Here is a 27,212-nt window from a genome sequence, read left to right on the forward strand (position 1 = left end):
GGATTTACACTTGTGAAAGGTTTTTTGTCTTTGCATGAAGTATGATGTTTTAAAATGTACATCTTACTATCTCATTATAATGGAGCAAATGTGGATGTTACTGAAACTCCAAAATTGACATGTAGTGGAAATATCGGCACTTTTGGTTGTAGCAAGTATTGCAAATCCTCTTCCTTTATTACGTCAGCCACTGAAGGGTGATGGAGGTTGTTTTTCACCCCATCTTATCTGTTTGTCTGTGAGCAGGATATCTCCAAAAGTAATGGAAGAAATTTTGAGGACAGGTTGGGTGTGTGACATGGACAAATTGATTAGATTTTGGTGAAGATCCCAATCTGGATTTGAGAATTTTTAGGGATTGTTCATTGAGAGATAGGGCTAAAAACGGATATGTAGCAGGATATCTCAAAACATTATGGACGGATTCAGACAAAACTTGGTGGACAGGTTGGGCGTATGACAACGAAGAAATGATTTGATTTTGGTGAAGATCCAGATCTGAGAATATAAAAAAAAGTTTTGACATACAGCATGGTATTTCAAAAGGTTATGGACGGGTCATTACAAAACTTAGTGGACGAGTTGAGGTGACAAGAACAAGCCAATTCAATTTTAATTGAGGACAGGATCCAGATCCAGTCTATCATTGGGATACAAAACGTAAACTGTTCACCCTGGTGGAGGTATGCGCTCTACCGAGTGCAGTTCTAGTCTTATGATATGGAGAAGGCGGGCTGAGAATTACCCGCTAGTGATTATGTCGGAGTTGCAGAATTTTTTGATATCAATTGTCTTCATTTATATCCCTCTCCTTTCCCCAAATTCACAATCAAATTTCATGAATGAAAGGTTACTTTGCCAAATGTGATTTTAAAAAATTTTTATTATTCTTTTTTTGGGTCACATTTGTGTTGTTGTTGAAGTAATGCCAATTCTTAGCCTTGTACTCTTTGCTGCCTCTCACTTGCCCCATTTTGCACCTGTCCCTCCAACATTCCATTGCCAAAGTGCTTGCGACTCCAGGTGCATCAGCCATTCCACTGAAGCGTCGCTCTGAAGCCCGGCGAAACATTACTCGCCATATGGATCGACGCTTTCCTGGTACACGGTCGCCACTTAACCTCGATTCGGAAATGGATGCTGTGCTGTTGCTGCGTCAGGCGTGGGAGCAGCGAAGGCGTTGCCTTTCCTTGCGCCGTGCTCGACCTTACCTTTTGGCCCATCATACTGAGTTTCAGTCTGGAGCTGAGCCTGGAGGTTTAGGAACACTCTGCATAACGGGGTAAATCACAAACTCAAAATTGAAAGAACAAAAAATCACAAAAGAACGTATACTCAAAATTGCATTTCTGCTTTATTTTTGCATTAACCTTGCAAAATTATGCTTGCTTTCTCAGTTAATAGTGAAATATTTTCCCCTCGTTTACTTTGTAGACTCTTTGTAATGCATCTTCATATTGCCATAGGTACGTGCGTGGATCCCCTATGGATGTGAATGGCTTGATACACATCACCGGTTATGGAGACTTTCAGTTGAACCAGATCGATGCCCTTGATGACCCACTTCCCTTCAATCCACAGATAATCAGGAAATGTGAAGATATTGCAGTTTCAGCTATGGAGGTAAGGAGTTTTTTTAAATTACTATACAGTCTCTAAGGCTCGTGGATGAGCTGCGATACAAATCACACATGCAGACAGATGCATTAAAGAACACTTTCCACTTGACTTTCACACAGACTCTTCTGTTAACATTGGGGGAAGTGACGTCACACTCCAGAGCACTCTGGGTAACAGCGACATCATGTCATCAATTTGTCGCTGGTACCCATAATTGCTTTTCTTTCCACACTCAGCGGGGCATCCTATGGAGTTCAATCAACCTTTGTGGTTTTTTTTTTCTCCTGTACTGTCTCCTTTAAATGCTGTGTCAGGTAAGGAAGTAGCTTGCCACAAACTGCTGACCTCCCAGACTCAAGAGCAGATGCTCTGACCATAATGCCACTGAGTCTGGTTATGAACTTGATTGATTCATGTTTTGATATCCTCCTTTAAATTGAGTAAGCTTGGCTTTTTCAAGTTGATTGATTTCACCAAATATTTTGGTTGAAGCTATCTACAAGAAGCAAAAATCCAATTGATTAATTATTTGTGTATTTTCTGATGTATATGCATTCTTGCTATTTTGTCTTGTTAAAAAATGGGGGGAGGTCGGGAGAGGGGGGAGGTTGGGAGTCACTCGATGATCCACTTGTTAGCTGGTTACCCTCGCCAGAGGAGAGGGTATTGCATTTGAGTCCGTTTGTCTGTCTGTCTGTCTGTTTGTTTGTTTGTCCGCACAGAATAAATGATTTTCTCTGCAACCGTTGGTCCGATTGACAGTAAATTTTCACCATAGGTGCAACTCCACCTGTAGAATTTTTAGATGATAATTATGACGTCATAAGTCACGTGGTTCAGCCGCCATCTTGGAAAAACTGGAAAACCTTGCACCTTTATATCTCCGAAAGTAAAAAAAATAAAAAATAAACCACCTTTAGAGGCCATTTTTCCCTGCGAAGCGGGGGTTGGCCTTTTTTCGGGCACCGTGGTTGTTGTTTGTTGTTGTTGGTCCCCTTTTTGAAGCAATGTTTTACGGCCGGATGCCCTTCCTGCCGCCAACCCTGTTTGTCGCCTTTTACGACAAACAGCGAAAAAACTGGAAAACCTTGCACCTTTATATCTCCGAAAGTGCTGAATAGAAAAAATTGAGACATGGTTCATTGTAAAGAACTCTCCATGGAGAATAAAATATGTTAATGATGATGTCATAGGTGCTGTGAAATGGGGTGAATAGGGGACAGCAAGGTGAATAGGGACACAAACTGAAAAAAAGTTCGGAATTTTTTTTCGCTGAAAATTGATAACCATACTGATTTGTTGATATTTGGGTTGAAAGTGTTCTCTTGTTTTTTTTAAAAAGCAACTTATCGTCCCTATTAACCCCATATATGGGTTAAATAGGAATAAATAGGATTTTTTATGGCTGTCCCTATTGACCCCGTTTTACGGGTGAATAGGGACAGTCACTAATACAAAAAAATAATAATCAAGAAATAGGGACAGTTTGGAGAAACTTTTTATCCCATATTTTTTTTCATTGACACCGTGGTTTATATTATGGGTGCATATTATGTGCATCCATCTGAGCTATCAATTTAGCAATAAGTTGGAAACTCAGGATTGTTTCTTGATGATTATTTTTTTTGTATTCGTGACTGTCCCTATTCACCCGTAAAACGGGGTGAATAGGGACAGCCATAAAAATCCTATTTATTCCTATTTAACCCATATATGGGGTTAATAGGGACTATAAGTTGCTTTTTAAAAAAACAAGAGAACACTTTCAACCAAAATATCAACAAATCAGTATGGTTATCAATTTTCAGCGAAAAACGTTTCCGAACTTTTTTTCAGTTTGTGTCCCTATTCACCTTGCTGTCCCTATTCACCCCATTTCACGGTGCCTCCATTATGACGTCATAATTCGACAAGTTCAAAACTTCATCCAATCAAGATAAAATTTCTTGAGCATAATCTAGGAATAAATTAGTATATAAAAAATAATTATGTCATCGGTCATGTGGTTCGGCCGCCATATTTGTTTTAACACAAAAGCCTTAAAAACCCCTGAAAATACATCCTGGTGAGGGTTTGCAATCTCTGATTGCTCTTTTTCTTGTTTAAAATATATTTTAACTAATTTCCTACCCACCTGAGTTTGTGGTTTTCTGTTTTTTTTTTTTTTTTTTTTTTTATCCAGCTTCATTAGTCGTGAATTATTGCCTTTAAAATGTCTTTTGTACTGTATGACTACTAACAGGAGAGTGGTAAAGGAAGTCATGGAAGTGGCAAGCGTGTTGTAGCCACAGCAAACCCAGCCCTGCAAGCTTCACTGATTTCTGAAGCCGTGCCCGACCCGATGGATGGAGAGCAAACGTGGCCAACAGAGGAGGAAATGAAAGAAGCAGGTTGGTCACAGTTTTCAGAGTTTAATGATTGTTAGAGCTAAGCTATTTTGCCATGGTGTTTCACCATGTTTGCTCTTTTTGATGACATTGCTCCAATCACTTTGTGTACTGTCATTATACAGTAAACCCTGAAATATCCCAGGGGTAACGTTCATTGAAAATGCCGTGATAGTTAAAAACCAAAGGCTTATGGGGAGAAAGGGTGTTTGGTTCCTGGGCTTTTAGAAAATAGAGGAAGGTGGATGGCAACCAAAAATAAATCCACAATTGAAATAAACATGTAAAATAAATATAAATCTGCTTTATGATGAAGTCATAAATGCCTTGAAGCAGATTACGGTAAACTTTCAGAAGTAGATTAAAAGTGCCCCCTCCCTTCTGTAATATGTTTAACTCCCCCACCATTCCTCCCCTATTAATCTCTTAAATAGTTTCCCTTAGTAATCTGAATGTTTTTATGGCTCCGCCAACGATGTCGCTGGAGGCGTTATGTTTTTGATTTGTCCGTGCATCTGTGATAGGTTTTTGTTCCCACAATAACGTGAGAACGGCTGAAGGGATTTAAATCAAACTTAGAATCAAGTATGTATTATAATGTAAAGATAAACTGATTAGATTTTGGGGGCAAGAGGTCAGAGGTCAGATATCATTTTAGGTAAAAATCGCACCCGTGTCCAAAGGAAGCGGTTCACTTTGGCATTTTTAATATGAAATAGGCAAAGCCTAGAAACAAACTTAACCTTTCAGAATTGCCCTTTAGAACCTTGTAGAATTACCCTTTAGAACGCTGTAGAATTACCCTTTACAGCCCTGTCGAATTACTCTTTGGAATCCTTTAGAAATACCCTTTATAGCCCTTTGGAATTAAACAGTGGGTTAGAAAGTGTCTCCATTTTTGACGGACTGATGGACATAGCCAAATATCAAATCGTCTTCACTGCTTAAAAATCCTGTTTCCGCAATAACTTGTGAACCAGCAATGGAATTACCAAAGTTGGTACAAGTATGTATTATGATGCACAGATGAACTGATTTGATTTTTGGGTCAATAGGTCAATGGTCAGTCTGCAATAGGTTTTTGTTACTGCGATAACATAACGGCTGAAGGGAACCAATTCGAACTTGGTAGAAGTATGTTTAAGGATGCAACGATGAACATTAGATGATGGATTTAAGAGGTCAAAGTCAGAAGTCCAGTTCGGTAACAAGACCAAAAGTCTAACAGCGGCGTAGCAAAATATAAACCACAAACACACATGATTAGCTTTTTAAACAGTCGCTAATGCTGTTTATCACATCAAACAAAGAAATTTGGAGAAACCCAGACATCCATGAGGTAAGTTTTACTTACAGAACTGAGTGAAGATCTACTGTAATCGATATACCCCACAAGGGTTGGAGGTGTGCTCATTTACCAAGCAGCTAGCTAGCACATGCCAAGCCAGCCGTTCCTTAGGGGTTTTGAATGGAGTGCTTCCTCAAATGTTTAAACCACTTGGCGATCTCTCCACAATAAACTTGGTAAATGAACACACACCCAATGTTCTTGAGACCCGATCATAGAGAGACTGTAATCTATATACCCCAAAGAGGAATGACCTGTCCTGCCGCTCTCGAAGTGAACGGGTGTTTACACCGTAATGACATCATATACGTAATGACTGAGCATGACGGCCGGACACAAAACTTCTGCTACTTTAATATATATAAGACATATATTTAACCTCCAGTAACGTTGCAGTCACTACAAAGGGATTAGTGTTAGGATTAGATTTACGATAATAATGTTACGTTATTATTACGAAAATTATATTGTTTTTTAAAAACCGAAGTGAATTCCTTACTTCTGCTTTTACACCGCTTCAATCCATCAACTTTCCATTCATGACATTGGGATTAAAGTGTTATGGTTATATTTACTATAATATTGTTATTACTACTGAAACGATACTACTGTATTAAGAAACCTGGGTTTAATTTGTCCGAAGCGGACGGTGAGTCATAACGCCATAGGCTTATACGTACCTTATTGTTGGAAGAGACATAACGCCGATGCTTTTGATATTTGATAGTCATTTTAACAATCGGTTTGTTTGTGTTTCACACTGAATGAAAAACGTAAAGGTAAAGCATGGCGATTGTGATATACGACAGGTTCGACGATATGTTCGGCATGAACGGCATATAAATCAAAATGGCGGTGCGTGGAGAGTCAACTGCAGCACCACCGTAATGACATCAGACGTAATCACATCACCCTGTCATGTGACCAGATGCTCAGCTCTGATTGGTATACGTTTGAGGGGACATGCATACATACATACATACATACATACATACTGTTACGGATCTCGGTTTCGGCACTCCCCTTACCGAGGGGGGTTTAATCCCCTCATCTTTTAAGCTGGCCGTCCGAGTCCTGGAACTATCTCGCCACTTCCGGTCAGCGCTGAATAGGGTAGTAGGCCAATTATTCCTATGACCTAATTACCAGCGCCTTCCGGTAAGCGAGGAAATGAGCCCCGCCCGAGCCGCAACTGTAATGGACACGCCGAGCGAAGCGAGCCACGACTCGGGCCGTTAACAAAAGACTAACCCGATCATAAAGCGTTTGGCCAAAATCACGCCACAGGTACTCAATGGGGAAAAGACTAACGCGATCGGGGAAGAATGAAACCAAAAGGGTAAGAAATAACAGACATTTATTAATTATATTTACAAAACCAAAGAAACCAAAGGAGAAACGAAAGCAATATACAGAAGACGAAGAAGCCACAGGGCAAGCCTTAAAACAGTCTTATATTATATCCCAGACAACAAACAGGGCAGACAACAGACTTACACGACAAGGGAATAGCAGGCAGGAATCACTGGACGTAGGAGAAGGGTCCGTGCAGGTGAGCGGGTAGGGCGGTCCGGGCCGGTGCGCAGCGTCGAAGGTCGCTCCAGTCCACGCTACGGGCTCGAGGCGAACAGCGTATTCGTTTTCGTCTTCGTTTCCACGTATTCGAACGATTCGTATTCGTATACGTTTCCACGTATTCGTTTTCACACACACGGTCGGACAATGTCAGTTGACGATTGTATTGTGGTCGCCGTCACGGACCCACTCGCCGGATCACCTCTCTCCCTCGTGCCTTCTCACCGACCCTTTAAGCAGTTCCTTGCAGCCGCTTTTATTGCTGTGTTGGAAATCAAGCCGCCGGCTCTGATAACATGCCTACCGGTTGGCTCACCGCGGTGCTGGTTGGCCGGAAAGGGCTTGCTGACTCCACCTCCGATGATGAGCTGACGTGCCACACCTTGTTCTGGTGGCTCCTCCCCCTTCTTTCTCGGCTTGACCGCATGGCTAATGGCGGCTGGTGGGGAGTTAGAAAAGCACTCGCACCGCTTTTGAAGGGGACTTTGGGCCTACTCTTATTTGATTAATGCAACGCAGATTCAACTACTGGGAACAGATCCTTAACTGAAACACATAATAATGAAATAACTACGAAGAGGTCCTATGGTTCGCTACGTGTTGTTCATGGACTAACTAGGGTGCGATCTTTAACAAGCCAATTGATGGGAATATTTACAGGGGGACATTTATAAGGGATACATTTACTAAAATTTACTAGTGAAGGTTCTAAAAACCATAACAATACATACATACATACAGACGGACAAACTGTTCTCGATGGCTCTGCCAGATGGGCTACCCTGTAAAAAGTCTGTTACTGAACTAACTTGTGAACCAGTGATGAGATTTTGACCAAACTTGGTATTAAGTACATATGGTGCAAAGATGAATTGATTATATGGTGCAAAGATGAATTGATTCGATTTTGGCATCAAAGGACAGAGGTCATGTCAGGTAAGAAAAATGTGATACTTGAGAACAGATGAAGGGATTTAGATTAAACTTGCTGCAAGTATGCAAAATTACGTAATAATGTGGGCGGAGGCATATCAGTCGACATCGTGCCGTCGACGATTGCCGTTGTCGTTTATTAATTGTTCTGCAGCTCTATAAACAGCGAATAAATAAAAACAATGAATTACTTTTGTCAATGTTTCCACAGCATTATTAACGTGAGTGAGAAACACAAAAGGCTAGTGGTGTGAGATAACGGTCACAACTCAGCTCAAAAACCATGATTGGTCAAAATCATGCCCTATGATAACTAAATCGGTACATAAAGTGGTGGCCCGCGATTGGTCAACACCGTGATATTCGCTATTCAAACCCGTCTTTTATAAGGGTTCACTGTAATTTGCCATCATGGTGTGGTGTGTATTTAAACATACTTTTCAAATGAAGACCTGAGTGGAAGAAGTACTTGTCACATTGTTGGGCAAAGTGAGTTAGAACCAGAAAGTCCATCTGCAGTATGGTAACAATCCATATCTTTAATAATTTTGGATATTTTGTGACTAAGTACTTCTTTCACTTGGGTCTTCAATTGAACAAACTGATGTTGAGTAATGCACAAACCAAATATTTATATTCTGTGAAATTCATATAAAGGGGTGCCAATTTGATTCATACAGCTGCATGAAGAAGTAAATGTATTTTATTTGCCAGATGTAGCGTGCCCCTTTATATGAACTTTTCTGGAGCACAAGGGTAGTCCAGCATGCACACGAGTTCCGAGGTTTCTCCTCGGAACACAAGGGTAGTCCAGCATGCACACGAGATTTTTTTAAATGTTCCTTATTTTGTATTGTTTGGCATTTTCTACAAGCTATGGAATGTCCCTTCTTTGCTATACTTTGCCATATGGAACATACCCTTGTATAAAGGGGCCTTTTCTATGCCCCTGGCATTTTACCCAAGAATGTCCCTTCTTTTCTATAGTTTGCCACATGGCACATCCCATATAAAGGGGCCTTTTCTATGCCCCTGGCATTTTACCCAAGAATGTCCCTTCTTTTCTATAGTTTGCCACATGGCACATCCCATATAAAGGGGCCTTTTCTATGCCACTGGCATTTTTCACAACATACATTTTAAATACGAACAAAATGCATTTGTTCATCGTACAATACTTTATTCAAGACGATATAAAAGACTTGAAAAAGTAAGGGGGAAAAAAATATTCAACCCAGATGGGATTTGAATCCATAATCCCCAGCTTGGGAGTCTGATGGTTTATCCATTAGGCCATTGAGCCAACATGTTAGAATTAAAATATATATATTTTAAAGAGGTATAAAGTATGTATATATGTATATGTATATTTATATATACACAATATACCAGTAGAAGCCGAGAAACTAATTTCCCTGTCCCCATGTTAAAGCTGCACGCAGAGAAACAGTCCCAAAAAAAGGAAGGGGTGCTTTGCACCTCCCTTGATTTCCATACAATAAGCAATTTGATGTGATACAATACTCATAATGATGCTGAAATTCAGATTTCAGAATAATTACGTTTTAAATACGAACAAAATGCATTTGCTCATTGTACAAGATGTTTACTTGCTCATTATTCAAGAAGATATAAAAGACTTGAAAAAGTAAGGGGGAAAAATATTCAACCCAGATGGGATTTGAACCCACAATCCCCATCTTGGCAGTCTGATGCTTTATCTATTAGGCCATTGGGCCAGCACATTAGATTTGTGTAATAATATTTTGAAGAGTTATAAAGTGTATATATATTTTTATATATTTATTTATGTATATATAATTTTTATATATTTAATTTTCAGAGTTTTATGGAATTAGGTGGAATTTGTTTTGAAAGCCATTAACTATAGACATATTGGCCGATTATATATTCCAAGTTTCAGCTAGTTTCCATGTATAGTCCTTGAGATATGAGCGCCAACACATTTTGGGCAAATGGACGGACGGACACCAACGCGATTTTGAGGGTTTTCTAAACATAACTCAAGAATGCATAAACGGACGTTGCTGAAATTTGGAAAATATTACCTCAACGTACAAAGCATTTACTTCTGAAATTTGCAGCCGATTTCGTCCAGTATAAGCTGAGAAAAGCATTTTCAGTCCCCATGTAAAAGCTGCATTCAGAAACGATCCCTCATATAAAGGGACGGGTGCTTTGCGCCTCCCTTTGACATATAAAATCTGTTTATATTGAATAATTTCTTTCAAGTTTTCAGAGGCACTAAAGATCTGAAAGAGTTTCAAAGGGCACTTCAAAATGTTGGTTGCTTCGTTAGATTGCTTGTACAGGAGATCCTTGTGTAACGAGGGGGATGAGCTCCTGCGAAACGCCGTATTATCTGATAACGTGTTATGGGGCAATATTTAACATGTAAAAATTGGAGTTATGTTCCCAATGGTGAACATTTCAACCCTTTAAGGTTGAAGACCTGCAGAAAAACCTCTAAAAAACAGTAAATGATGTATAAATTTAAAATAAAAAAAACATTAAAATGTATTACTTTTTAATAAGTGTTAACATGTGTTACGTGCTCCTCCCCAAACCCCGGTCACGGTGTACCTCCGAGCCTCGAGAGGAGTCACGGCAGAAAGATGTGTTATTCTGTGTGTCAAAGATCAATGGTTGAAACCACACCAATAGTTACCAACAAACAAGTATTGTATTAAGGTCACACAAGAATAACAGTACAATAACAATAGTAATCAATTGTACAACCAATATATCATTCCTATGATGGTACCATCAGTTTCGTACAATATAACTCACTGTGCTCCAAGTGAGCGAAAATAACATTCCCAATGTCTCTGTCCCAGCTTCAAACCAAAGTCGATCCACGCTCTAGTGATCGTCAGAACGATGTTGTATCGAGACCAGAATCCCGCTCGGTTGACAGTCGCACTGCCAAAGATGGGCAAAGGTCTCCAAGAGGCGGCTGGGAAATCACACCTTCGGGTATGGACGTTCAACGGCTCCCAATCGGCGAACCGCAATTTCCCACTCAAAATCCACGTTACACACACCAGGTTAAGGGCTGGATGCGTTGAAATGGTTGAAGCGAGGGGAAAAACCTGGAGCGATCCGAAAACAGGCGCGAGGTAAAATGGCCAACAGTCCGTTCTTGAGACGTAACGGCACTCTAATGATTTTCTTCGGAATCAACCGCAAAACCTGTCATGCAGGTTTATCTATCACAGCTATAACAACTCTGTCGCAGGAATCCCTTTCCCAGGAAACCCCAAAGTTCGCTAGTGACCTCCGTTCGCCAGCGTTTGCTCCAGACCTCCAAACAGCTCGGCTCCTTCTCCGACCTCACTCGCTCCGCCTCTTTCTCCTCTCCTTCTTCCTCTTCCTTTTCGTCCGGTTCCCGATCCGGTTTCCGGTTTCTTTTTAAAACACTAACTTTTTTTACCTTTTGAAAACAGTAATCTCTATTTCACTTAAATAATAACAATAATAGTACATGCAACCAAAAATGTTTACAGTGGATGAGAACCACAACAACGGAAGTGCCGAATCCTTAACACATGATTGGGGTTGGATACAGTACATATTGCTTCTGGCAGACTTATTCAGATGTGGCAAGCTGACCAGTTGAGGTGAGGTATAAGGCTCAGAAGATGAAATGGAGGCTGATTTGCTTGGGACTTGTTTGGAAGATCTTCATAATGGAGACTCGAGTGGCTGCCTTCATTTTCTGTTTGTAGACCTTCTTGTAACATTTCAGGACATTCTCCATCTCCCTCCGCACCTTGGAACTTCTCATGCAGTCAGGATCATGTTCATCAAAGATGGCCATGGCTTCATTTCCAACTTGAAACATTTAGCTATGACATTCGCCGTTATGGGTTTAACTTGAAACCTCCTCAGGACTTGATTCTGATTCTTCTCTGATATGCTCCTCCTCCAGAAAATATTCATTGTTCAGCTCCTCCATGTGGGAGAGAAGCAAGTCCTCAACATCATCTTCGTCGACCTCCTCAATCAAATCCCACTTGCTGGGCCATGTCCACAATCTGTTGCCTTGCTTTGCTGACTTTAGCCTATGTGAGCCCTCTGAAGTCAAATACTGCCTCAGGCCAGAGTTTCCTCCACGCACCAATAAGTGACTTCATCCCAGGTGATATCATTTGGCATCTTGATGTTAAACTGGTGCCAGAATGTTGTGATGCTGAGCTCATCTGCATCACATTCCATGATATGCCTGGAGAAGGTTAAATGGAGGTAAATGGGTCTTCGAAGTTGCTATGACTTTTACGAATTGCTATGAATTTTTCTTGTTGTTAATAAGTTAATAACCCTGGTGTTAGGTTAATAAAGTTAATAACCCTGGTGTTGGGCTAGCGGCTAGGGTGCCGGCCTTGGATACTAGGATCCTGGGTTTGAATCCCGGTCAATCGCTGAATTAACGCCAGGGGGGTTGACTCAGCCTGTCATCCTTCCGAGGTCGGCAAATTGAGTACCAGTTCACTGGTAATTCCCTGTTTGTCGTTAAAGGCGGCAAAAAGGGTTGGCGTCAGGAAGGGCATCCGGCCGTAAAACATTGCTTCAAAAAGGGGACCGAAAAACAACAACAACCACGGTTCCCGAAAAAGGCCAACCCTCGCTTGCGGGGAAAAATGGCCTCTAAAGGTGGTGGTTTTATGAATTTTTCTTGGGAAAAAAAAAAGTTTTTTGACATTCTTTTGAATTTTGTGATTAAAGTTGCTATGGATTAAATCCACGCTGTCACGAAAACATGTCATCAGAACACTCATTATACGAGAGGACCCATATGTTTGCAATTCATTAGATTTGACATTATTATGTGTTTTGATCAATTATTCAACAAAAATGGCCTTTGTTTTTCACTTTCATGCCATTGGTGACATGTTTGTAATGGAATGCCTATGATGTATTTTGTTATCCCTGTCTGAATATGACGCTGTGGACAAACTTTTTCTGAGGCCTTCCATGAGCAAGAAGTTTTCATTTCATAATTATCCAGTGCCAAAAAAGAGCTATGTATGTATGTATGTATATTTTATGTATAATATACATAAAGATATATTTTAAAGAATTTCTTTCAAATTTTCAGATGCACTCAAGACCAAAAAGACTCGAAAGAGAGTCCCAAAGGGCACTTCAGAATATCAGGCTGCATGGATCATTGACAGCGAAGAAAGCGAATGCAGCGATGATGAAAACAGCTTGTATGATGTGGATGACCATGTGGCAGTGGAAGCTGTGAGCCAGGTGAGTTAAAATAAAAATTTTACTTGTCTCATCCAGAACACCGTTTGTGGCTGAAAATGTCAGTTACAGTCACCCTGACATTCGCGGGGGATACGTTCCTTTAAAATGCTACGAATGTCGAATTCACGAATGTGAGGGCATTGTTTCAATGGGGAAAAGGGGTTGCTAGAAGTTGCTGGTTTGCGGAAAATCCGCAAATGTCGAGGAAAATCTGCAAATGTCGGAGCATTATGTCAATGGGGGGGGGGGGGGGGGGTTGTAATTGCATGAATTGGATACAGTGTAGTGTTTTGTGTAACTCGCTGACCTAACATGTTATGCAGCAGATGGTCAATGAAGTGAAGCATTTTCATTGTGTGACGGCTCGGATGATGCCGTATGGAGCAGCTGCTAATTGCACGAATAGATGTAACTCACGGGGGGGGGGGGGGGGGGGGGGGGGGGAGATGACTTATTACACAGCCGGTGGGATATCCCGCGAAGCGACGTTTATAGTGTGAGTTGTGGGATATTCTGCGAAGTTATGTTTACAGTGCGAATGGTTGGGACAATGAAGTTCGCTTATAGCTTGGCTAAAATATTATGTGGCCGTGAAAACGTGAATCACAGGGCTGCAAATGTAGGAGGTCATGCTCACGGCTCGTTAGGGTTAGGGTTAGTGAAAAAAAAATTGCGCCTGTGAAAAACCACGAATACGCAGGACACATGGATGCAAATGTAGAAGCAAATTGTAATTTATCAAACGCGAATACGTGGAATCCACGAATGTTGGGGCTACGAATGTCAGGGTGCGACTGTATTTATAACATGCAATTATGTGGGATCGTGTTGGGCATTAAACTTGTTTTTCTTGAATCACTATTGTAACCGAGTTTGATGGAGTTTTTTTTTTGTTGTTAGTTTTTCCTAAATTTTGAGCACAGAGCAATTGGTGGAACAAAGCAAGCCAAATTCCAATGTGGTTTCTTGCTGTGCTCCAGGTGGAATACATTTTCTCAGGTGTGATACATGTCTCGATGAAGGGTTTCACATTTTGTAAAACTTTATCAAACGATTTGAGAGAGATGTTCCCAAATGGTTTGTGAAGTCTTTTTGCTCTTCCACAAGCTTTCCTGAAATTAGGTTAAAAGTGCCTCTTTCAGTCTTGCTTTTCGGTATTCTTCTATCCAAACTTTTTCCTTTTTGTGAAAATTCTTAATCACATGCTGTAACTAGAACGCCACTCAGTAGAGCGCATACTCCCGCCGTGGGTCACTTTGGAATAATACGTTTTGTTTGACATCCCCTCTCCCCCAAAACAATAAATGAAAAAGAAAGTAAGCCCTAACTGTCAGAGAATTTATTTTGATATATCTTGGAAAGAGTCAGAGTTTCTCCTCTAACTTTCCAAGTTAGAGGAGAAAAACATCATTTAAGAATAAGAATAAAAGCTTCAATGCAGTAAAACAGAAAAAAAATTCCCAATTTTTTTTCCCTGGATCCAGAATAATATCCTGAACTTCACCAAAAACTAATCAATTCTTCCTTATCCCAAGGGCAATCATCCCACCAACTTTTATCCAAATCCGTTCAGAACTTTTCCAGATATCTTGTTCACACACACGCACACACGTGGACGGACACACACACACGGACGGACACGATCGAATGCATTACTCCCTGGCGGGAGTAATTATAGCAAATCATGCACAGTTTTGAAATTTGGCGAGAGTAACTATTGCACATCAATCTCGCACAAAAGCCAAAGCGATATTGAAGGACCTAACTGCAAAGGTTTGGACAATACATCACCTGCCAGTTGTAACTGACCATTGTCAGTTATGAATTATCATCTGGACAAGGGCTTTCGGCTCAAGGACGAGCTTGTAGAATGGAGATGCATCACTTTCAGCATAGGTACAGGAGATTCCATTGTACTTGTGGACATTCCATGGACATTCGTGGAAAATTAATAAATCAACATGGTAAATGGGATGGGATTGGAAAAGATCCCACCATTGAGCAGAGTACCCAGATTGAATGCCAAATCGGCCACTTTGGCTTGATGTTTTGGAGTTGCTGAAGAAGCTTAGTCCATTTTATTTAAACCAAAAAAAGGAAAAATTGAAGAAGGGTTTTTAGTTGGTGTTATGAAATGTGGATGTAGTTTGAGCCAATTGAAGTAACTCCTTTCCTTTGTTTGAAGCTTATTTGTTGAAGGAGAACTTTTGACTTCCTTATTTGTTTTGGGAAAATTATTCGACGACAGTGGCCTTTGTTTTTCACTTTCATGTCATTGGTGACATGTTTGTAATGGAATGCCTATGATGTATTTTGTTATCCCTGTCTGAATATGATGCTGTGGACAAACTTTTTCTGAGGCCTTCCATGAGCAATAAGTTTTTATTTCAGAAATATGCACTGCAACCTTTAAAAAATGAAAATATGTATGGATGTTGATATACATATATATAGTCTGAAGTTTTGGCTCCTCTAAAATCGAATGGTGAAACGGTTTTCTCTTTATTTTATTTTATTTAAATGTGCCATCTTGCTGCAGTGACATCAGTTGCTCGGCTGGTGGAGGGCCTCGTCATTTCATGGCTTTTAGGAGTATCAGCAATCGTGGTCATAGAGTTGAAGGTGTATTTGATTTTTATTTTTTATTTTTTCTGTTTTATCAGCGCTTTGTGATGGCGGCTGTTCACTTTAGTACCATTTGCAACAATGATTTGTCACATTTGTATGTTTTATGCTGTTTTAATTATATTATCGATGGTATTTAGTTTGATTTTTAAGAAATATGTAGCATTTAAATTTATTGTTTGTTACTGATATACAGTCACGTGAAAAAGCAAGTACACCCCATGTAAAGTTTTGACTTTTTCAACATATTTCAACTTACAGCTATTTTATCTTCATTTCAACAATATTGATAGATAAAGGTGATATAATATAACAAATATCATGAAACATTTACATTTTGTAGTCCATTGTATAATTTAAATAAACATAAATGCAAATTTCACATGTGGAAAAAGTAAGTACACCCTTGGCTCTAATAGGTGCTATTGCCCCCTTTGGCAGAAACAACCTCAAGTAGGCATTTCTTATAACTGTCTACCAGTCTCTGACATCGACTGGGAGAAATTTTTGCCCACTCCTCCATGCAGAATTCTTTCAGCTGTGCGATGTTTGAGGGGTTTCTTGCATGCACAGCTCGTTTCAAATCCCCCCACAACATCTCGATGGGATTTACATCTGGGCTTTGACTTGGCCATTCCAGAACCCTCCATTTCTTTCTTTTCAGCCATTCCTTGGTGGATTTACTGGTATGTTTAGGGTCATTGTCATGTTGCAAGGTCCACCTTCGGTTGAGCTTCAACGTTCTGACAGATGGCCTCAGATTATCCTCAAGCACTCTCTGGTACAATGAAGAATTCATATTGGATTCTATGATGGTGAGCTGCCCAGGCCCTGATGCAGCAGAGCTGCCCAAACCATAATATTTCCACCACCATGCTTTACAGTTGGTATCCGGTTCTTGTGGTCAAATGCTGTCTTTGGTTTTCGCCAAACATGTCTTCTGGCACTGTGGCCAAATAGCTCTACCTTTGACTCATCTGTCCAGAGCACATTGTTCCAGAAGTGCTGGTCTTTGCCTTGGTGTTCATTGGCAAACTTTAGTCTTGCCCTGATGTTCTTTCTGGACAGCAAAGGTTTCCTACTGGCACACCTCCCGTGTAGATCAAATTTGTGCAGCCTCTTTCTAATGGTAGACTGGTGCACTTTGACATCAACAGTGGCAAGAGCTACCTGTAGGTCACGTGATGACATTCTGGGGTCCTTCGAGACTTCTTTCAGCATCTTGCGGTCTGCTCTCGGGCTGAACTTGCTGGGGTGGCCTGGCCTGAACAAGTTGGCAGTTGTTTGGAATCTTCTCCACTTGTCGATGATCTTCCGGACAGTCGAATGATTGATTTCAAATTGTTTGGAGATCTTTTTAAATCCCTTCCCAGACTCGTAGGCATCTATAACCTTCTTTCTGAAGGGCTCGGAGAGCTCTTTCGATCTAGGCATAGTGATGCCACACACTTCAACAACAAAGAGCAAACCAAACTAAATGTCTGAGGTTTAAATAAGACAGGTTCCTCCAAGATCCTCTCTAATGATGTTCCAAGCATTTGCACCTGAGCTGGTGCACCTGATTCTAATTTTAGGTATTGGAAGTAGTGATAAATGTAGGGGCGTGCGTACTTTTTCCACATGCGAAATTTGCATTTATGTTTATTTAAATTATACAATGAATGAATGATCGTCTTGAGGCCATTTTCCCCCGCTAAAGCGGGGGTTAGCCTTGCGGGCCCCATGACCTCATGGTTCCCTTTTTGAGGCAGTATTATGGCCGGATGCCCTTCCTGACGCCAACCCTTAGTCACCTCTTATGATGAGCCGATGAATACGGTGTACCTATTCTAAACCGGGGTACACACCGGGATCATTCATCCCAGCAAGCTGGTACTCAATTTGCCGACCTCGGAAGGATGACAGGCTGAGTCAACCCCCCTGGTGTTAATTCAGCGATCGACCGGGATTCTAACTCAGGATCCTAGGATCCCAAGCCGGCACCCTAACCGATAAGCCAATACCAGGACTTATTATTATTATTTAATAATATTATTAAATGCAGTTATTATTAAATGCAGTATTAAAACAAATTATTTAAATTATACAATGGACTACAAAATGTAAAAAATAAAAAAAATAAAAAAATTCTCTCTTTAAGACAAATGTAAATGTAATGTTGGATGTAATGTTGTAAATGTAAATGGACTACAAAATGTAAATGTTGCATGATATTTGTTATATTATATCGCCTTTATCTATCAATATTGTTGATATGAAGATCAAATAGCTGTATGTTGAAATATGTTGAAAAAGTCAAAACTTTACATGGGGTGTACTTACTTTTTCACGTGACTGTATTTTGAAGGTCTTAATGCATTATTATATAAAGTACTTAAGAACACTTGTACTAACACTTACTGAATGTAATTTCTTATTAATTTTGAATGCCCGCTGAGGTGGCGGTGAGGTCTCTTGTCTCAAGCATCTGGTCAGAGGGAATAGTTTTTTTTTTTTTGAGGTTTTTTTCTTCTTATTTTATCTTATCGATAATGAACCGGAATGTGTTTATCAGGGTGAAGAAAGTGATGATGGGATTTCCGAGGCAACAGATGACATCATGATGTCTGTGGGCGAGAGCGCTCGGGATGATAATTACGATGAAGATTTGGACATGGAGGCCGAACGCTGCGCACTTGAGGCTTACCGAGCTGAGCGGCTCGAAGAGATGTTCCCAGATGAGATGGACACTCCAATGGACTTGTCAGCACGTGTCCGGTTAGTTGTGACTTGTTGGGTCTTCAGCCATACGTAGTCAATGTACTTCAAGAATCTGGATAAATGTCCATGATGAATTCTGCTTCATCAACAGTATTGCATCCAATTTCTTTGGACCTTGTTTCACCTTCAGCTTCCAAAAGTACCGTGGCCTGCAGAGCTTCCGCACCTCTCCTTGGGATCCAAAGGAAAACCTCCCAATGGAGTATGCCCGTATATTCCAGTTCCGTGACTTCTTCGCTTCACGCAAACGTGTGCTCAGGTCACAGGCAGAAGCTGAGGGTGCTCTGGTTAGTTGTGTGTCACTGATTTAGTTGAATCTCAATGCATTGCTGATGAGGTAATATTAAACTTTGAAAATTATTTCATCATATGTAATATTTAAACGGGCTCGAAGAGTTTTGATGTTGTGTTATCGCAACCAAGTGTGATTGAATTAAAATGAAAATCGTACATTCATAGCTTTCTCCCTAAAACTAGTTTATTGCAACTTGCAGCCTGGTTGGTATGTTACCATTCACATCCCAAATGTGCCCTCTGACCTTTTGGAGGACCATTCAGCAAAGAGCCCACTCGTCATCTTTGGGTTGCTGCCGCACGAGCAGAAGGTAAATGCTCTGTTGTTACACTTAAATAGTTTGGGCGGAATAGTTAAGACATCTTGTGGGATATTAATGCAACTTTTCGTGCCTTGCTTTGCTGCTAAAACATCCTCCTTAATGATAGATTCCACTTGCAACAGAATGTGTTGGTGACATGAGCTTTTAACTGCGAAATTATTTAAAACTTGTGAATTAATCAGCACTTCCGCCTCTGTTCTGCCTGCCAGATGTCTGTGATGCATGTTGCTGTTCGGAAACATCCTGAATTTACGGAGCCTTTGAGGTCGAAAGAAGAACTCATCTTCCATGTTGCCTGGAGGCGCTTCCGAGCGTGTCCCATCCTATCCCAGCATACACCAGGTATCTTGTGACATGGGATTCTCTCTGCTGAATAAAATGATTGCTAAGCTACTGCAGTACGACGAGGGAAAATTGGTTGTAGTATACTGCTCATCACTTGCACATATCTTCCATCATAATCTTCTTCCATCATAATCCTCATAATCAATCATCATTCTTCCATCATCATTCTTCATCATTCATCATTCTTCCATCATAACCCCCTCCCAAAGATTTAATGTTGATTGTGGAAGTCTCTAGAAGTTAAAACTTTAGAAGAAACACAGTTAAAAAAAAAAAAAAACTGTGCTCATCGAGTCATCACTCCCTGTAAGATTATCATGTCATTTACACATTCATTACTAATTAGCTGATATCTTGATGCCTGGAGTTGATATTCAGAAAACAAAAAAAATTGAAGATTCTAAAGATTTCCACAATCAACATTAAATCTTTGGGAGGGGATTACGTGATTTTAAAAAAAAGTCTTTCAGCAGTATACGTAGTATAGGGTCATGGATATTTTGAGTTTTGGTGATTTCTGGATTTCGCATAATGGGTAACAGCACTGATTTTTTTAGGGAAAGTTCATTTTTGTGTCAAGAAATGGTTTTGTTGTCATGGACGGTGTTTTATTTTGTTGGGGTGGTGAGGCGGTGAGAATCTTTCCTTGTTGTGCAGTCATTGTGTGTGGTGCATTGAGGTTGTTTTTTTATGAGTGTGTTGTGCCTCTTTCCACTGCAGGTGATAAGTACAAATACGAGAGATTCTTCCGCAGTGAGGCTCCAATGGTCATGTCTGTATACGCTCCCATAATGTACCCACCTGGCTCTGTTCTCGTGTTCCAGAATAAAGCTGACGGTTTGTTTTCCTATTCTACAGTTTTGGGCCTTGCTGGGTTGTGGCATTTTAATCCTCATGATAAGGCTAGGGGGTTGGAGGGCATGGTGTATATATACAGGGTGTATACACATGAACATCACATAATAACATTAATTATTATTACTAGGGCATTGCCCGTACGTGGGTGCCCGTTCCTTGCCAAAAAAAAAAAAAAACGCTACCCGTACGCTCTACCCCGCCCGTACGCCCGTAAACAAAAAATAACAACGCTCTTCGCTTCCGCCCTTCGCTCTGACTGAATTGGGAGAAATAATGCGCATAAGAAATCGAATTACGTACCGTAATGGCGGTCAGCTCGTAACGCGCACACTGTCCGGAAGTTCGCATATCGCATATCTATCTATCTATCTATTAATGCCCAATTATTCAATTATCGCCAACGTATTTTGGCTTTTTGCAATTTAATCGCAAGGAAAAGTAGAAAGAGAAGAGGGAAAAAAAGAAAAGCCTTGCCTTGCTGCAAACAGCTGCTGCAAACAACAACAACATGGAAGGCTGCACTGTCCGGAAGTTGGCATATCGCAGTTACGATTATTTTAGTGTTAATGGCCAATTATTCAATTAGCGCCAACGTATTTTGGCTGTTTGCAATTTAATCGCAAGGAAAAGTAGAAAGAGAAGAGGGAAAAAAAGAAAAGCCTTGCATTAACGCATTAACGCTTGCATTGCATTAACGGTTCGGCACACGTGATAGCTCGCTGCTCTCTGATTGGTTGAAGCGTTTTTTGGACATAGCTCGGTAGGTACTTGTCCGATTAATTACAAACCTTGAAAAGGCACATCCTCGGGTCCCCAGCAATATACCTGGCAAGTTTCAAGTATATCGGACCCGTGGTTGTCGAGAAACAGCGGTCACAGACACACAGACAGACACACAGAGATTGCTGGAATTATAGATAGATGTTAATAACATTTATTTATTGTTATTAGCATATTGTTAATAACATTTATTGTTGTGTGTGTGTGTGTGTGTGTGTGTGTGTGCGTGTGCGTGTGCGCGCCCGCACGCTTTTGAATTAAATTGTTATTTTTCATTTAATTAATTAAAACTAAACAGCTAGTTGCCTTATAATTACAAAAAAAACAACAAAGCATGGTATCCCACTTGCTTTCACCCTCATTTAGAGACATCAGTGGTTTTGTGTGTAGTTTACTCACTGTGGATGCCTGTGATGTTAATGTTATCCCTGTCTGAATACAACTTTGTGGATAGGTTTTCGACTGAGGCTGCCACATATGATGAACAATAGATCATTAATTGTAATTGTGTTGAATGAAAACAAATTTGAGTTCCTCTTCCTGCAGTGCTCTGGCCATTTGGGTCATTACACCTTATAAAGAAAAGCCTTCAGAAATTAAAGATTTATCATTCCATTGAAAGGCTGGAGAATATATTTATATTCAATATTTCTAACCACTGACTCTCAAATAAATGTATAGTACTTTATTGGTGGGGTAGAAAGCTGAACGGTTGCAAAATGTTGCAACTCAAAGCCAATATCCCAGGAAAAAAAATCCCGAAAATATCCAAAAATAAAAGTCAGTCCGTCATTATTCGCTCTGTTCATGGTCACAGGATCCAAGACCATGGAGATTGCACTCGAATTGTTTTCTTGGCAGAGCTAACTCGTGCCTTTTCCGCCTCTTGTATGATAACTTTTGCCATATTTACATTAAAAAGTAATTTAGCTGTAAAGAAAATGAAGTGCTCATTCTAATGACATTCTTGAATTACTGTAGTTATAGCTGCTTGCAGAATGCAAACACAATACACTTCAAATATACAAAGATTTAACAATCCACATCATTAAATACATAGTGTGTGCGTGCGTGCACGTGTTGTAATTGAGTCATGAAATGATAGATATAACTAATGTGGAGTTGATGCAAATTTCCTTTTAATTTGCTTTGGCTAGGTGTGCAAGAGCTGGTAGCAACCGGCTCCATTCTGCGACCAGATCCGGACCGCATTGTTGCAAAGCGTGTGGTCTTGAGTGGTCATCCCTACAAGATCCACCCGAAGACAGCTGTCATCCGATACATGTTCTTCCATCGAGGTGATTTGACATTGTTTGTTTGCTATAATTTTTGGTGAAGCTTACTTTGTTTTCTCACGAACATATCGTTGAATCTCACGAACATATCGTATATCACAATCGCCATACTTTACCTTTATGTTTTTCATTCAGTGTGAAATGCAAACGAATCGATTTTTAAAATGACCATCAAATATCAAAAGCATAGGCGTTATGGGTCTTCCAACGACAGTACGTATCGGCCTGAGGCTTCATGCCTTCTTGCCTCACCTTCAGGCCACTTCGGACAGATTAGCCCAGGTTTCTTAATGCAGTTGGAACGTTTGCGTAATAATCTACGATGTAAGAGAGCTGTTGGTCTGTCGCCATTTTTCTCAGAGATGGTTAAACGAATCTGTCAAACTTTCAGAGGTTCATCTGTGAGTGCCTGGGAGTGTTTTCGGCCAAAAAAAAGAAAATATCTTTTTGGGGAAAAAAAAAAGTTCGGTTTTTTTGGATTTAAAAAAAAAGTTGCTCCATAGTGCCGAAGCCTTTTTGATTAATGACAGTTATACACAAGTACACATTCGCTTAAATAAATAATAAAACACCAGACATTTGAACACATAAATAAAAATTAAGGCTTCTCCTTCTTCTTGAACATCATCATACTTGACTCAGAAACGTGATCAACGGCACATTCACCAGCATATATTCACCGAAAAGGTAAAATGATGATTTGACATTTGTGGTGGATGTAATTGATTTGGATTTAATTGCTTTTCCATTATATATGCCCACATTTCAAATATGTTAAACTTTTTTGTTTTCACTTGAGCAACGCCAGGTACTCCAGCTATGAATGCTTTTATACTTTACTCGGAGTACAAATACAAATACAACTTTGTCTGGGGGGTAACATAGGCTATGTGGCCACGGCCTTATGCGGGGGTTTGGGGAACCAGGAAAGGGGCGTAAATTCTCTATGTAAATGTGTCGCACCACCTGGTGATGGTGGCAGAGGGTATTACAATTTCCTTTTTTGCCTGGGCAACACTGATGTTAAAGCACTCTGCACGGGTAAAGTTTTCCTCCGTCCCTTCCCCACCTCCCCGAAAGATGTATATGTCGTATATCTTTCCCAGGGCCTCCCCCCCCCCCCTCCCTCCACTCCCCCCACTCCCTTCCTCACCACTCCCTCTCCTGCTTCCTCCCAAACCAAACACCTCCCCTCCCCCCGGCATCCCCGGGTACTCCTGCTCGTAATAATAATAATATTGTTAATAATAAGTAAAAATCTCGTAACACTGCAATCCCTTTATCGTGACTGCAAAGTTACTCGATTGAAGTGGTGTATGGTTCATTCATTGTTGACTTGAAATGTATAGAATAAACCAAGGAGTGTCTCAATGCAATCTCTTCACTTCCTTGGTGACAGCAGCTTCGAGACTTACAGTAATTTAAAAAATTTTTATCCCTGCATTATTTGCTAATGCTATCCCCACCCAGGTCATACTATCCTCTTCAACTGAAGCATCAAAGAAGCTCAGCTATGCCGCTGTTAGACTTTCGGTCTTGTTTTTTTTTTTAACCTGAGGTTTTATTTTAATTTGTGCAAGCACTAATTTTTATTTTTGCTGCTGACATGTTAATGTGTGCAGAGGATATCCTTTGGTTTAAACCGATTGAGCTTCGGACCAAGTGGGGCCGCAGGGGTCATATCAAGGAGCCTCTTGGTAAGTAAGGCATTTGCCGTTGGATTGTTGCTGCTCCTTTGAATTCAAAATCCTTGTTCCAAAAAAAAATTAAAATCCTTTGAATGCCAAATTATCCTTGCTGACTAATTCAGGTTGAGCAGGGAATTTATTTTCCATGTGGACTGTCCTTTAAAGTTTGCATTCAAGTTTTGCAAAGTTTTCATTCAAGTTTTGCAAAGTTTTATATTTCCACTTGTTAATCAGTTTTGACCTCGTTCAACTGAGAAGCTAGCCTGATTATCTTTGACATTGAGCTTTGTTGCCGTCTTTCTCAGGTACCCACGGCCATATGAAATGTGTGTTCAGCGGTTCTCTGAAGTCTCAGGACACTGTGCTCATGAATTTGTACAAAAGAGTCTTTCCAAAATGGACATATGACCCTCATGTTCCCACTCCTGCGGTCTGGTATCCACGTGAAAAAGTTGCAGCACCAGAGGCGGTGGAAGGGATGAAGTGAAATGCAGTTCATTTGTGAATTTTCGATAGCAGATAAAACTTTTTTGAGCGAATGCTTTCCTTGACAAATTAAGTGCAGTCTATCTTCACAATTGCATTAAACAACCAAATATGCAGCCAATCCAATGCTGCCTTTTTTTAACACCCAATGTCATGATGATTAATATTTTATTTAGTCAGTTGCAACTATATTTATTTATTTATATGTTCTTGTACATATGTATGTATTATATGTTGAAAGAATCGTATATCTTCTGTTGAACAGTAGTGACAAATTTCTTTTTAAAGGTACCTTTGCTTTGCACATTTTGTAAACCCCCTCTTACCTTAACGAGGTAGAACAATTTTATATCGTATTGCCACAGCATCCCCTCTTGTTAAAGCTTAAAAACGGTCCAACTCCCCTGAGAGAGAGAGCAGAGATTATTTTGAGCTATGAATGTGGCAAAGAAATGTCTGAAACTTGATGCCGCATTAAAAATTATTTGTTCAGGAGCTTTAAGTGACCTGGTCAATGCAAAGCTACTTCAGGGCAGATAACATGACGGAGGCTTATTCATAAGCTTGCAAGACATTTTCACCACATGGCCAATTCAACCCAAAACCACCACAAAATGGCCACTTTTAACTCAAACACCCATGATAATCAACCTTAAATTTGCCTGAGAATGGCCAATTTAACCACAAAACAACCATGAAGATGGCCTATATTGTTTACAAAGTCGAGGCTCGTGTAAGTGCGAACACATAAAACACAAAAACATAGCAGACACATAAAACGTATAATAAAGGGAGGGGGAGAGAGAGGGAAGCACAACAACAGCAGAGAACCGGGACATCGGTAGATCTGTAAAAGGAGGAGGGAGCGGGGGGCGGGGTGGGGTACACAGTATAAAACAAATGGACACTACTAGGACTTTCAGGAGGAAATAAGTTGGAATTTGAAAAAGGTGGATTTGGGGTGCATTAGCGGGCATAGAAACAATGAAGGTTTTGGATGGGGGAAAATAAGAGATGGTGGTGAACAGCTGTTTCAAAAGACCTGGAGGGAGGAGTGGAATTGATTTTAGGTTTTGTATCCCACTGACAGGACGGATTTACATCTATACCTTAACCAAAATCTCATTGGCTTGTTATTGGCATCGACTCAACTCATGCACCAAGTTTTGTCATCACCCATCCACAACGTTTTGAAACATGTTATATATTGTTTTTGGTCCTATCTCAATGCAGCAGAATAATTTTTTATAATTTATCTTGTGGCCCAGGAACCAAAAACTTAATTAGATGGTATTCATAGAATACGCAGTCAACTTGGTGCGAGCCAGCTCTTGTGTTTTTGAACAGTTTTTTAAAATCTTTTATCTAATACTAGCAGAAGTACCCGGCATTGCCGGGCGGGGGAGGGGAGGAGAGGGGGGGAGGGGAGAAGAGGGAGGGGGGGAGAAGAGGGAGGGGGGGAGAGGTGGGAGGGGGAGAGAGGCGGGAGGGGGAGAGAGGCGGGAGGGGGAGAGAGGCGGGAGGGGAGGGTAAAGGGGAAGGTGGGGGAGGGGAAGGAGGGAAGGGGAGGGCCAGTCAACAATGACGTTGCAGTTCTCATGGGAGGAGAGCAGCACAACAATCGCGACATCGTCCTGCATCTTCGCAACAACAGCACGAAGCGGATTTTGGAGACTCACCGATCCTGTGACGCCCTCCAGTACCGGCGTTGCCGGGCGGGGGAAGGGAGACCCGTACATTCCCAACCCGTACATTCGCCCTCTCGACTCGAGCTCACTCGGACAAAAGCCTCGCACAAATTACACCGTGAAGGCCCAATGGCCATGTCTATGCCACAAATCAAGTATGTGAGCGAGTCGGGCGCACTGAATTGAAAATATATAGAACGTTCATACTCCGTGAAAAGTGTAGCCGCCGTGTCGCCATCTTGGTTAGCACAACTCGACCAACTCGCTTCGAGGATCTCGTTTGTTTTGAACGTGTCCCAGATTTTAAAAGCCAGACAACTGTTAAAATGCCATTTTGTGCGGCAATAAACTGCTCCAATCGGTTACGGAAGGGTTGTGGAAAGACGTTTCACAACTGTTTCAAAGATGTTTAATTCATATCGCACAAAATCGACACAAAACACGATCGCACAAAAGGTGAAAAAACGCAATCGCTTTTCGCTCTGAATTACGTGCAAACGCATGACGGAAATCACCATCGCCCAGCATCGAGTGCCAACCAAGATGGCGCCCGGTAGCTGCATCTCCACCTATGTGGTGTGAATGGCAATGGTCATTCTATATATTTTCAGTTCAGTGGTCTGGCGGCGGGGATGGAACATCACGTGATCGCTCTGAGCGAATCAGCGAGCTGCTCTGGCACATGCTGAGATTCCGTGTCTAATGTTCCTCGCTGAAATGCGCTGAGGTAAATATGAATAAAAAATATGGATCTCGTCAAATATTTTGAGGTAGGCCATGTTCGTCCCAGGCTCAATGGCCATGTCTGTGCCAAATATCAAGTACGTGAGCCTCTCCGTTTAGGAGTCTATCGGTAACATTACACACACACAAACTGTGTTTTATATATATAATGGTCTGGCGGTGGGAATGGAACATCACGTGATCGCT

At 40.8% G+C, this 27,212-nt stretch overlaps 1 protein-coding gene and 2 non-coding genes across 4 annotated transcripts in view; all 3 read left to right on the forward strand.

Moving 5' to 3' along the window:
* TSR1 (TSR1 ribosome maturation factor) overlaps nt 1-25,089 on the forward strand; it is a 32,555-nt gene extending 7,466 nt beyond the window's left edge. Inside the window, exons 5-17 of one of the 2 annotated variants that reach the window (XM_068120727.2) lie at nt 1,009-1,282; nt 1,467-1,623; nt 3,863-4,010; nt 11,816-12,025; nt 12,983-13,140; nt 18,320-18,522; nt 18,656-18,812; nt 19,020-19,130; nt 19,352-19,484; nt 20,208-20,324; nt 22,283-22,423; nt 24,043-24,117; nt 24,414-25,089. In XM_068120727.2, coding sequence (XP_067976828.2) covers nt 1,009-1,282; nt 1,467-1,623; nt 3,863-4,010; nt 11,816-12,025; nt 12,983-13,140; nt 18,320-18,522; nt 18,656-18,812; nt 19,020-19,130; nt 19,352-19,484; nt 20,208-20,324; nt 22,283-22,423; nt 24,043-24,117; nt 24,414-24,595 — 2,066 coding nt within the window. In that variant the 3' untranslated portion in view covers nt 24,596-25,089. The remainder of the gene's footprint in view (nt 1-1,008; nt 1,283-1,466; nt 1,624-3,862; nt 4,011-11,815; nt 12,026-12,982; nt 13,141-18,319; nt 18,523-18,655; nt 18,813-19,019; nt 19,131-19,351; nt 19,485-20,207; nt 20,325-22,282; nt 22,424-24,042; nt 24,118-24,413) is intronic. The other variant, XM_068120728.2, reaches the window with a different exon arrangement.
* LOC137430422 (small nucleolar RNA R38) lies at nt 15,436-15,506 on the forward strand. Its single transcript, XR_010985064.1, has one exon. It is a non-coding gene; the product is annotated as a small nucleolar RNA R38 (small nucleolar RNA).
* LOC137430421 (small nucleolar RNA R38) lies at nt 21,528-21,598 on the forward strand. Its single transcript, XR_010985063.1, has one exon. It is a non-coding gene; the product is annotated as a small nucleolar RNA R38 (small nucleolar RNA).
* Nucleotides 25,090-27,212: the final 2,123 nt, after the last annotated feature.

Source organism: Myxine glutinosa, chromosome 6 (genome assembly GCF_964187855.1).
Source record: "Myxine glutinosa chromosome 6, kmMyxGlut1.1, whole genome shotgun sequence".
Taxonomy (NCBI): Eukaryota; Metazoa; Chordata; class Myxini; order Myxiniformes; family Myxinidae; genus Myxine; species Myxine glutinosa.